This window comes from Polypterus senegalus, chromosome 13 (genome assembly GCF_016835505.1).
Source record: "Polypterus senegalus isolate Bchr_013 chromosome 13, ASM1683550v1, whole genome shotgun sequence".
NCBI classification, from domain to species: Eukaryota; Metazoa; Chordata; class Cladistia; order Polypteriformes; family Polypteridae; genus Polypterus; species Polypterus senegalus.
In genome coordinates, this window is record NC_053166.1 from 125249073 (window position 1) to 125262095 (window position 13023).

Genomic DNA, 13023 nt, shown 5'->3' on the forward strand with positions numbered 1-13023 from the left:
CCATCTTTTGAGCAACACAAGTCTTTTCAAAGCCAAACCATCTCCATGTGAGTGAGGATGATCCATGTCTTGCAATTAAATCTAACAATGTAGATTGCGAGGCTTATTTATCCCCTGATGCTGTTTGCTCTCTCATTTTTTGGCAGCTATGCTAGCTTAACTTGTGATGTACTGACTATGCACACCTATGTGCTTGCTTTGCGCATGTGCAGTAGTCTGTCCTGTTAGGTTATATGAGATTGTGAATGCGTGGAGTCTCAAGGGATATTTTTGATTGTTTTTTGCAAAGTGAGTGACATACTTGATGATCTCGGCTTCCATATTGTTAAAACAACCATTAAGATATTATCGTAGAGGTTACATATTGCACACTCCTGCTTCTCACTCTGTATTAAAGACATTTTCAACTTGTATTATGTTGTCCTTCTACAGGGCAATTTTGTTTGTCATATTATGTTTTAGATGTAATGCATCCCTTTCAAAATGTTGATTAAGTTGTGTATTTTTTCTGTAGGGTAAGCTTGTTGTGGGTCATAATATGCTGTTGGATGTAATGCATACTATCAACCAGTTTTACTGTCCTCTGCCAGAGGTAAGCAATGAGTCGTTAATTTTCAAAACAAATAACATTTGGTGGTAGAAAAACACATCTTAATTTTTTTTGTGTTATGTAATTTGATGCACCAGTTTTTCTCTTGACGAAATTTGCATTTTAGGAAATAGCGCATGCATTCAAAATATCCTTATTATATTAATGCATTTTCCCTGTTTACATATTGCCAACACTTATTTTTTTTTTTTTTTGTTGTTGCATTTGTTCTCCGAGTCCCCTTAGTCTGATTAATGCTTGTGGGAGCTGAAATTTAACTTGATAGTAATTCATCTCATGGCACACTTCCACTAGCACAGTTGCTTGTCATGGGTCCATTTATAATCACCAGTTAACCCTTATATGCTTCCCTGTCTTTGGAATGAGATAGGGAAAAAAAAGCAGACATGAAGAAAATATTTAGACTGTCTGCACAAACCTGGAGCAGGATTCAAATTCTGCCTCCTTAATGCCATTGTCACATTACATGACTTCTAGTTGGAGGATATGGCACACTTGACGATTGCTGTTGCTGATCTTGTCGCCTAAATATGTTAATTTATATAGCTATAAATTGAGCAAAAGTTAAAGTACACACCCGCTTGATGATTTCCCAAGAAAATTTCATATCTGCACAGTATTTTGAGCTCACTCTATCTTCTAACAGCCTGTAATGTTTTGCCAGATGGAGCTGCTGCTGTGCAAAGGGTTTTCCTTTTTCTTTTCTTTTTTTCCATTCTATTGTGGTTCATAAATCACAAGACATCAGATAGACTTCTATCTGAAACGTCTAAAACACCTGCATTCCTCATTGCTGTATTATATGTTTTGTCCTTTCAGGTGCCCATTGGTTGTTGATATTAATACTCGTGGAGCCAACCCTTTATAATTCGAGACATAATCTAACCTGTTTATTTTGTTTTTGAGAGTCTTGCACTAGTTGGACTGAGTCACTGGGAAGGGCCAGCATGTGCGTAATAATGCTGATGAGGCAAAGTGCATTTTTGCCACCCATTATCCTCCAACCCTCACATTCCCCATCAAATCTTGACATACAAATACTCAAAGATTTATCCTTACTAGGCATGAGACAGTACTCTTAATTAACATATAATGTATTGCACACGTTTGTCTAAACACCTTTGTTTAGTTTCAAACTCATTTCTGCAAGATAAAAGGTGTGGTACAAACTTATGAGACTTGTAACAGACATCTTAAACAGATTCCAGAATTTTACGAGATGCCATAATCGGAATATATGAAGTGTGATCTGCATGTGAACCGACCTGTCATAAACTTGGTGGTTTATGAGATGATTAAAATTTACAAGCTACAACATGTAGCAAATATGATAACAATAATCAACAAATTGGTATAATATAGGAGACACAGAACATCATAAAGTCAAATGAAACAGGACTGCAACTGTAGACTTTAAATGAACTGCTAAAGACGGATGTAATTCAAAGCAGAAGCCTCTCTTGAATGGGTTTACAGTAAAACTTGCATTAAAACTCTACAAATCCCTTCCTCTATTGTTCAGTGCCATCAATTACTTGATGATCATCCTCTTCATATTCACTCCTTCTCCTGCCACACTAAAAAAAAAAAAAAAAAAAGTCTCTTTAGCTAGAAAAACTGAACCTGTGCATTAATTCCATGATAACATGAGCATTTTGACTTACGAGCTCGGTCACGGAACGAATTAAACTTGTATCTCAAGGTACCACTGTATATATAATACTACTATATACAGCGCCCTCCACAATTATTGGCACACCTGTTTAAGATGTGTTCTTAGGCTTCTAATAAATTCTTTTTTTCTCCCAAAAATCTAGGCTCACAACACAAAAAAGAGAAAAATCCAACCTTTAATTGAAGTACATTTATTCAATGGGAATTAAATCCTATGAAATAACATTTTAACGTGAAATCATGTGTTCCACAATTATTGGCACCCCTGCTGTTAATATTTCGTACAACCCCCTTTTGCCAAAAAGACCGCTTGTAATCTTCTCCAATGACCTTTCACTAGGCTGGAGAATACAGAGACAGGGATTTTTGACCATTCCTCATTGCACAATCTTTCTAGATCGTCCAGAGTCCTGGGTCCTCTCTTATGCATTCTCCTCTTCAGACTCACCCCACAGGTTTTCAATGGGGTTGAGGTCTGGGTACTGAGATAGCCATGGGAGGAGCTTGCTTTTATGTCTGCTGAGCCATTTATGTGTAGATTTTGCCATATGTTTAGGGTCCTTATCCTGCTGGAAGACCCAATGACAACCCATCTTCAGTTTTTTGGCAGAGGCCACCAGATTTTGATTTAAAATGTCCTGGTATTTTAAGGAGTCCATGATGCCATGCACCCTAACAAGGTTCCCAGAGCCTCTGGAAGAGAAACAGCCCCACAGCATCACAGATCCTCCACCATACTTTACAGTGAGCATGAGGTGCTTTTCCGCATACTCATTCTTGGATTCACACCAGACCCACTTAGAATATTTGTTGCCAAAAAGCTCAATTTTTGTCTTATCTGACCAAAGCACACCGTCCCAGTTGAAGCCCGCTTAGCAAACTCCAGATGTTTACGTTAGTGATTGTAGGTGAGAAAAGGCTTTTTCCTTGCATGTCTCCCAAACAGCTTGTTGGCATGGAAATAGTGTGTGGTTGTCATGGTGACTTTGTGACCCCAAGATATCGCTCTTTGGTGTAGTTCTCTTAACAGTGAGCTTTGGAGAATTTTTGACTTCTCTTGCCATCCTCCTCACTGTGCATGGTGGCAAGATAAACTTGGGTCCTCGTCCAGCCTTGTTAATCACTGTTCCTGTTGTTTTACACTTATTTGTTATTCCTCTGATTGTAGATACAGGCAGGTTTAGACGAGTACAGTAACTGTTTTCTTTTAGCCATTACCTGACTTATGAAGGTCAACACACATCTGCCTTACGTGAACGGCATGTTCTCTTGTCTGTCCCATGTTGAAGAGTAGCTAAGAGCAATAGGACTCTGTGTTGCATCATATTTATATCCCAGGGACACAGGAAGTCATTAATTACTAATTAAAAGTTCCAATTTACTCTGATCAACTTTAAAAACTAAAGTACAAAATACAAAAATGCTTCAATTACATTTATTTTATAGGAATTGTTAGGGGTGCCAATAATTGTGGCACACATGATTTCATGTTAAAGTTCTTTCTTAATGTGGGATTTTTTTCCCAATGAATAAATGTACTTCAATTAAAGGTTGGAGTTTTCTCTTTCTTGTGTTGTGAGCCTATATTTTTTGGGGGGGAAAAAAGAATTTATTAGAAGTCTAAGAACACATCTTAACCAGGGGTGTCAATAATTGTGGCGGCACTATAATATATATTATATTATATTATATTACACACAGTGGTACCTCGGTATACGTCCACTTTGGAATAAGTCCAACTTGGTATACGTCCTGTTTAGGCGTGAAACATTTTGCTTGGTATACGACCTTTGTTTGGAATACGACTCGTGTGCTAGAACTTGTATGGGTCAAAATGAGTCACAACACTACCCTTGTTAACCTCAGACAAAGCCACGAGACAAAGCCACGACTTCCCACGAGCATCAGTACGCCAGTTGCTACCATTCAGTGAACAACCCGTGTGATTTTGTGTTTTTTCGCGTACATTTTTAGTAAATTCATTAACCATGAGTTCTAAGAAAGTTAATGAGAAGAGCCAAGCAACAAAAAAAAAAAGCAGCGAAGCAGCGAAAAATCCGCGTTATATATTTAGTTATGCTTTCATATAAAATCCACGATAGAGTGAAGCTGTGAAAGTCGAAGCGCGATATAGCGAGGGATTACTGTACAGGTTAAAACTTGGCCCTTTTTTTTTTGAAGGCGCGCGCCCGGTATACCACACGTGGTGTTCTAGCACACGAGTCGTATTCCAAACAAAGGTCGTATACCAAGCAAAATATTTCGCCTCTAAACAGGATGTATACCAAGTTGGACTTATTCCAAAGCAGATGTATACCGAGGTACCACTGTGTCTGTCTGTCTGTCTGTCTGTCTGTCTGTCTGTCTGTCTGTCTGTCTGTCTGTCTGTCTGTCTGTCTGTCTGTCTGTCTGTCTGTCTGTCTGTCTGTCTGTCTGTCTGTCTGTCTGTCTGTCTGTCTGTCTGTCTGTCTATCTATCTATCTATCTATCTATCTATCTATACTTAATCAAACCTTGATTTTCTGTTTTGCATGATTGAGTTATTGTATAATAGTAACTGCAAATATTTTTGGTAGGATCTGAATGAATTTAAAGAAGTCACAACTTGTGTGTTTCCCAGGTAAGAATGGAAACTTTTGTTGTATGCATTAATATTTTTAAATTATGATGACACTTTCATAATATTTCCTGTTGCAATTCCAGTTTTTTGTGTATGGCATAGTCCAGTAATGTAACTTTTGCTAAAAAAAACAAAAACTTGTCAGTATGTTTTATTGTTAACTGTTTCACTACCAGTCTTCTCTGTCTCCTCTTAAGACTTTTGGACACAAAACTAATGGCATCGACACATCCATTTAAGGTAATTTGGTTTATTTGATCTGCGGAAATAATCCTTCCTGTGCAGACTATGATTTTTACAGTTTGCCACTAGATGGCAGTATTCACTTATTGTACAACAGTTATGCGTGGGTTTTTTTTTTTTTTTGCTATTGTTAACGTGAACCATATGATGTTTTAGTAGGAGTACATTGTGAAAAGTACAGGGCTGTAAGACTTTCCAATTATGTAATTCTTCAGATAACCTGCTTTTACTGTGTCCTAATATAAATTAAACTTATTTTATATTGATGAAATGTAAATTTATCTAAAAATGTTCAGTTAAAGTTGTTATTACAGACTTTCCGTTTGAAGTAGTAATTTATATTCTGAACATACAGGTTGTGTTACTTTTCAAGGGGTGGAACATTGTAGTGAACATTTTTAAAACAATTTTTTTTATATTTGTCAAATAATGTATTTCCTTCTGCTTATTTCTCATTTTAGGAGCTTATTAACAACACCTCACTTGCAGAACTGGAAAAGAGATTAAAAGAAACACCATTTATTTCCCCTAAAGTTGGTAGGAAGTACACTGGTTTACATAATGTTTAATATCTTGTAAGAAAAAAATATATATCTTGAAATTGTTTTATAGGTAGGGTTATTTTAAAAACTTTCAATAAGCAGTTTTGTGATTATTTATGATCGTGTGCTACAGGGTAAAGACTTATTTTATTATGTTTCCTGTCTAAATCTAGGTGTGTTTTTTTTTGTAATCTTTTCAGTGAATAAATAGAACAGTTGAAGGGTGATTGTTAAATGATTCATGTAAAGTGTTTTTTTCACTATAGTCTTGTCTTGTGTTGAACAAGGTAGAAAACTATTAAAACTTTACAGCTGTTGTCTTTGGTTAAAAAGAGCCTATGTAGTAATTAGACTTAAAAAAAAATAAATAAATAAGTACACTGTGTGACACAATTCAAAATTAAGTTTTGCTGTGCTTGCACTAAAAATACTTAACTGAATAGCTTGGGTAAATCTTTAGTAAGTTTGGAAATAGGAATGCTAAGGTTACTGTTAGCATTACAACACTGTTATTTAGAATAGATATCTAATTGGTAACTGTCTCATCAAATGGAAAGCTTTTTGGATAGGGGCTATTTTACTAGAAAATCATATCTCCTACCCCTGGGTTGTGAAATAGTTTTGGTAAACTGGAGAGGCCTCATGTATAAGTGGTGCATATGCTCAGAAATATTGCATGCACCGGTTTCCTTGCACACTTTGAGACTTATAAACTAACTAAACTTGACATAAAGCCATGCACATTTTCACAGTAACCCCATACCTGGCTTATGCCGGTTTATGCTTAGTTTTACAATCTGGCAGCACCCAGCATAAAAGCAGTGCTACTGTTTCTGTGTGATTTACCTTTCTTTTTCATATTTGCATTGGTGACATGGGATTTATAAAATACACCAAAATTAATTGCATATTGTTTACAAATTTAATTCACTTGATTGTAATCATTCTGTAACAATATAATGGTGCATGGAATAGACAAACTGTTCCAACTACCATAGCTGCGTTAGTGTTGCTGGAAGACATCACAAATGGAAGAATTAGAAGAGAGTGCGTATTAATAGATGATGAAGATGATGATGACTGGCTTCTAAGTCGATTTCCAAGAACTATCCTCTTGGAGCTGTGTGCTGAACTAGCGTCGGCTTTACAAAGGCAGACTTTTGAGGAATTGTGCTCTACCTGTTTCTTTGAAAGTTCTGTCCACTCTCAGGTTTTTAACCACAAGAGCTTTTTAATGTGAACTTGCTGACCGATCAGGTATTTCACAAATGTCTCCAAGTCATGCCATGCCAGCTGTTTGCAATGGTGCTGAACAAGTTACATCAGCCAGGGGTGAATCAACAAAAGAATGAGCTGGTATTCCATCATATATAGCTGGAGAACCTATACAAAAAACAGCTCCATACAGTCTCTGGTGCTTTTTCGAACTAGTGCGGCAAAAGGCAAGCAGTTCTTTTAAAGATAGCGAGTCACCTCAGATAACCATGTAAAGAGAAGAGAATTGATCAGTTGTGTTGCTTGGCGCCAATGCTACACTATAAAGGTTCCTTTAGAGAATGAATTTGCTTATGTAAATAGAATGCATTTCCACTTTATTAGTGTGCTGCTCTTTAGTCCACAGAAAGAGTGTTGCATTGTGTAGGCATGTAGCGTCCTGCATAATGTGCCACACCATCGTGGCTTGCCCGTACCTGAAGAAGTGTGGTATGATGAACCTGACCACGACCCACCAAATCGGACAACATTACAACTTTGAATTTACTTAGCAGAATGTAAAAACACATCTGAGTTGCAGCATTTATTTTTTAACCAATTAATTTAAATTGTAGTCAGTATCACATAGTACAGCCCTTATATTCTTTAGTTCATTGGCCACATCTCTTATAGGATCCAGTATTGCGTTTTGTGACTCCAGAACAGCATCCGTTAGCACACAGCTGGATGGTCACCCAGCGATTTCTGTGGCAGAGGTGTGTGTGCAGCTAGCATTTGAAGATGTGCTGGACACAGCAACACCATCACTGCATGGAGTCACGTCATCGGCACGGGGGTCAACATCTATACTAATAAAAGGCAAAGCCCTCACTGACTGACTGACTGACTCACTCATCACTAATTCTCCAACTTCCCGTGTAGGTAGAAGGCTGAAATTTGGCAGGCTCATTCCTTACAGCTTACTTACAAATGTTGGGCAAGTTTCATTTTGAAATTCTACGCGTAATGGTCATAACTGGAACCTATTTTTTCGTTTATATACTATAATAGACTTTTGCTCGATGTATGTATATTTATATATATATTTATATATGTATGTATGTTTATATCTATCTATATGACAGCAACACTCCTCACTCACAACAGTGAGAAAACAATTACATTGACAATCATGTTACGTTATTTTCAAAATGTTTCCTTTTCTTTTTCATTACTTCTTTAACACACTACTTCTCTGCTGCGAAGTGCGGGTATTTTGCTAGTAGGTAATATTGTCTGAAACCGAATAAACAGACGGTGGGCTGTGACTGTCCTTTTCACGTTGACTTTGATATCTGACTGCGTTTTTTTTTTTATTTTGGAACTCTACGTCTTTATGAACTTGAAATTTCAAGTGTTTCCACCACGCTGCATCACTCTAACTTTCTTTTCTTGCTTACACCCCTGCTTAAGCCAGCAAATAGTACATTTTTCGTTGCCTTCACTACACATTTGCTGAAATTCTTCTTTTTTTCCATGTGATTTTGATGTTGTCTTAACAAAAGACCGAATGGAAGGTGATTCTTATATTGATTAGCATATTAAAATATGTGAAATTTTGGGAGGAGTTGAGGTGGGGCTGTAGGCGCATGCATGTGTGTTTAAATTTCATGTTCATTGGGATTTATAAAAGGGAAGTGCGTGGAACATGATGTACACGCAGTTTTATGCATCTGGATTAGCGTAGAATTCACACTATAACATGGCGTGTGGACAAAAGCGTAAATGTGCTTATGCACAAAAAAAAATTAGATGCATAAATCTGTGCGTTTGCCAACTTCCACGTTCTTCCACTCCATAAATCCCGGTTAACGTGAAAAGTAACACACATGCACATGCCTGCTGTCCCGACCCAACTCCTCCCAGAATTATGCCTCTTTGAATATGCAAATCAGTATAAATAGCCCTTAAGCTCGGCGTTCTGTGAAAAGGTAATGTCAAAGCACAGGGGGAAATAGAAGAATTTCAGCGAATACCAAGTGGAGGCAAGGAAAAATGTACTATTTGTTGGTTTAAACGGTGGTATAAACAACAAAAGGAAGTTGATCGAGTGACTGACATAGCGTGTCGGAGAAACTCGAAAGGTCAAGTTCACAAAGTCGCACAGTGCCCGAATTAATAAAAAAGAAGTTGTCAGATATCAAAGTTGCCGTGAAAAGGCAAGTCGTAGCCCACCGTCTGAGTGTCATATGAAAGCTTATTAGGGTACAGAGAAAAAAAAATAGACACACAGTGGGGGGAAAAAAGCACGAAATTTCAATTTTAATCTCGAAATTTTCACTTTAATCATGTATTTTGTCATTAAAGTAGAACATCATAAATTTCATCTTAAAGTCGTTTAATTTACTAGTTTCTCAAATCCCATCTTAACTAAAGTAGCACATTAAATGCTTTGTTTTGTATTTGATCTTCTATGCACATTCTATGTGTGTGAATCACTACGTGTTTACGGGTTTTGTCTTCCTCAGACAGGACACAGAATCCATTACATTCATAATATTACAGCTCTCTGAATAATTAAAATACATAGATGTATACGTGATATCATTTTCATGATGATAGGAGTTAAAGCATGTTAATATACATGGAAACACAGTGGTGCAGTGATTGTTCATGTCTCACACAAGATGCTTGCTGCACGACCTTTGATGAAATACTTTATTATAGCAGTACTGTCTTTTTCAAAGGTACTAACCCCAATTCCTGTCCTTACTTTTCTTTCTCCAAATACCCAATTGCCACACAATCAGCTCTGTAATAGACGTTAAGCCATGTGTAAGCTTAGAACGCAGATTCTTCAAAACTTTTATGGAACATTTAAATATTTTCGTGGTACGTATTTAATTATTCCATCCATTTATCCTTCCAGTGTCACGCCAGCACCAGCAAGAATACAGCGCGAGGCAGGAACAATCCGTGAATGGAGCGCCACCTCCTTGTTAGCGTTCTGGCACTGTGTCCTCGCATGTTTAATTTTTAACAATGTGGATTATTTAAATGAAGTTAGTTTTATCTTTATAACATAATAAACATATTTTGCTGCATTTCTTCTTAAAAATGATATTGTCATCATATGTAAATACGCACTTTATAAAGTGGCTCAGGTTACGCAGTATTTTAACTGTATCACAAGTTTACAGTAAGGTAATTGTACTTATAAGTACAAAGCATATTACAAGGAGCACTTGATGGACTGTGTGCGTTTAGAGTTCTTGGGATGAAACTGTTTCTGAACTGCGAGGTCCATACAGGAAAGGCTCTGAAGCATTTGCTGTGTGAGGGCAGTTCAATAGACAGCATGGCTGAGGCAGCATGTGCTTGATGCTGTATGCCGATAATTCTCTTTCCAGTCAGCTGCTGTACAGCTGTGATTCCCCACTCGGATACAGTGATATAAATACTCTTGAGTGGTGCAGTGAGAGTAACATGGAAAAAGATGATCCGATGTGGCAACCCCTAACGGGAGCAACTAAAAGAAGACGAAGAAGGTGCAGTGAGAGTAACAATGCTAAAGCAGCTATTGTATTTAAAATAGTTTGACCATTCTATGGACCATTATATTGTTACAGGTTAATTACAGTCAGATGCATTAAACTAATAAACAATATGCGGTTAATTTCAGTGTATTTGTAAAGCCGCGTCAGGGATGTGGATCTAAAAAAGAAAGGGTAACCATAGGAACAGTAGCACTGCTTTGACGCTGGGTGCTGCCAGTCTGCAAAACCAAGCACAGAACTTGCGTACGCCAGGTTATGAGCTACCGTGGAAATGTGCATGGCTTTACGCCAAGTTTAGGTTTTATACAGTGGAATGCAAAAGTTTGGGCAACCTTGTTAATAGTCATTATTTTCCTGTATAAATCGTTGGTTGTTACGATAAAAAATGTCAGTTAAATATATCATATAGGAGACGCACACAGTGATATTTGAGAAGTGTAATGAAGTTTTATTGGATTTACAGAAAGTGTGCAATAATTGTTCAAACAAAATCAGGCAGGTTTTGGGCACCGTTGTCATTTTATCGATTCCAAAACTTTTAGAACTAATTATTGGAACTCAAATTGGCTTGGTAAGCTCAGTGACCCCTGACCTACTGTACATACACAGGTGAATCCTAAAATGAGAGAGAGTATTTAAGGGGGTCAATTGTAAGTTTCCCTCCACCTTTAATTTTCTCTGAAGAGTAGCAACATGGGGGTCACAAAACAACCCACTGTACATCGCGATTTGAACGTGGAAACATTCATACGCAACATTTTTGTACATATGCACTGTTTATACTTGAGGCCTCTGGTGTTTATAAATTTATAGTATCTTGCTATCTGTGATCAATGTAGCAGTGCATTTGGCAAATCAATTGGCTTATATCCCCCATTTCCTTAGAGGTGATGTACACAAATGCTAATCATTTAAAGTCACATAGTACCTGGATTTATCAGGCAGTTCTCTTTAAGCCTGAAAATGAAATTTGCTTAAAATTTTGAAAACCCTAGTGTATACAACATAATGGTATAGAAGCTCTGTGGAACTGATCGAAAGGTAAGATTTATCACCTTTGTTTTCTATAGCTGGGAGCTTGCCTGCCAAATATTTACCTTATTTAAATTTCATTTAAATGTCATTTTACTTTCTTGCTGTGATACATTTGTATATTGGTATGTTTCTTCATTTGCTAGTCTATATGAAGTGACTTTAAGAAAAAAAAATAACAAGCCACATAAAACTTGTGAAATGTTCCATTGCTACATGCTTCACACATTCTTCCTTTATCAACTACTTGTAAGGTACAGTATTCCTTTTGTCCTAGGTTTTTGTCAAAAAAAACATTAAATGGAACTGGACTAAGCCACAGTTGTCCTTGCTATAGTGCATTTATTATTGTACTATACAGAGTACAGTAGTGAAAATCTTACTTGAATTTACTAATCAACATATAGCATGCATGTCCCTGCTGTCTGGTACAATGATTAGTTAGTATAACTGCTTTACCTTGAAACTTCTGCCCTCCTTACCTGAAAGACTCATTGTTGTTATCACTTGTGTGTTGAGAACATTAAGTAAATTTGAAGTTATTTTTAAAATAAAAATTAATAATGTGTATTTAATTTGTTATACAGAAAGTGCAGAAGGATTCCCAAGTTACAACACTGCTTCTGAGCAACTTCATGAGGCAGGCTATGACGCGTATATAACTGGACTTTGTTTCATCTCCATGGCCAACTTTTTAGGTATGAGGTTGAACAGTTATATTTCTAATTAATTAAGACCTCTTTGCAGTAATCTATTTTCACTTTGATACTAAATACTCTATCTGTTGATTAGTGTCAAAAAAGCCAAACAATATCTATTGCAATTCAGTATTGTGTAACAATAAAAAGAAAAAAAACTTTCAAGGGAGTGAATATTTTATAGGCACTAGAAATGAGGGTAGTTGGGCTCACTTTAGTTTATTCCAAGATGTTTTTTTCTTGAACACCTGCCCCAGCACACAGTCATCAACAGGGTGAGTGTCTTTTCGGTACAGGATGCCTATCTGTTGTCTACCGGATGCATTTTATTTTTCATTGACTAGTCAATAATAACTGTAGCCCACATTACTTTAAACATTTCCCAAGGAAATTGTTATATCGTGAAGGAAGTACTTATGAATCATTATAATTTAACATTAAGTATGCTTAGTTGTTTGCTCAGTTTATATGAAAGAGAGGTGGGGAGAGAAGTTATTTTCTGGTAGAAATTCTAGCAGGATAAAGAGGCACAACTAGGAAAAAGAACAATTTTATTCATGACTGAGTTTCCTGTGTGCATTACAGGTAGAAAGAGGCAATGCAAAGTGTGCTGTTCTTTTCTACTGACCGTGACTACTTTACTTTCTCTGATTGTTATTAAGGGAATTCTGCCTTTCTGAAGGAGCCTATTTGAACTGTAACATTAATTTGAAATCTGCAGTTGTACCTTTTCAAGCAATAGCACTAGAGTCATAAGCATTTTATACTTTACAAAAACACCATGACTAAAAATAAATGTTTAATCATAAGTACATAATGTATGTTATGTTATGTAATGTAATGTAATGTAATA

General features: G+C 36.7%; 1 protein-coding gene across 1 annotated transcript in view; it reads left to right on the plus strand.

Annotated features, from left to right (window-relative positions):
* The window catches only part of parn (poly(A)-specific ribonuclease (deadenylation nuclease)), a 108969-nt gene that overhangs the window by 31112 nt on the left and 64834 nt on the right, over positions 1-13023 (plus strand). The window contains exons 13-17 of the mRNA XM_039776546.1: positions 515-592; positions 4861-4904; positions 5102-5144; positions 5609-5684; positions 12060-12170. Of these exons, the coding sequence (XP_039632480.1) occupies positions 515-592; positions 4861-4904; positions 5102-5144; positions 5609-5684; positions 12060-12170 (352 nt within the window). The remainder of the gene's footprint in view (positions 1-514; positions 593-4860; positions 4905-5101; positions 5145-5608; positions 5685-12059; positions 12171-13023) is intronic.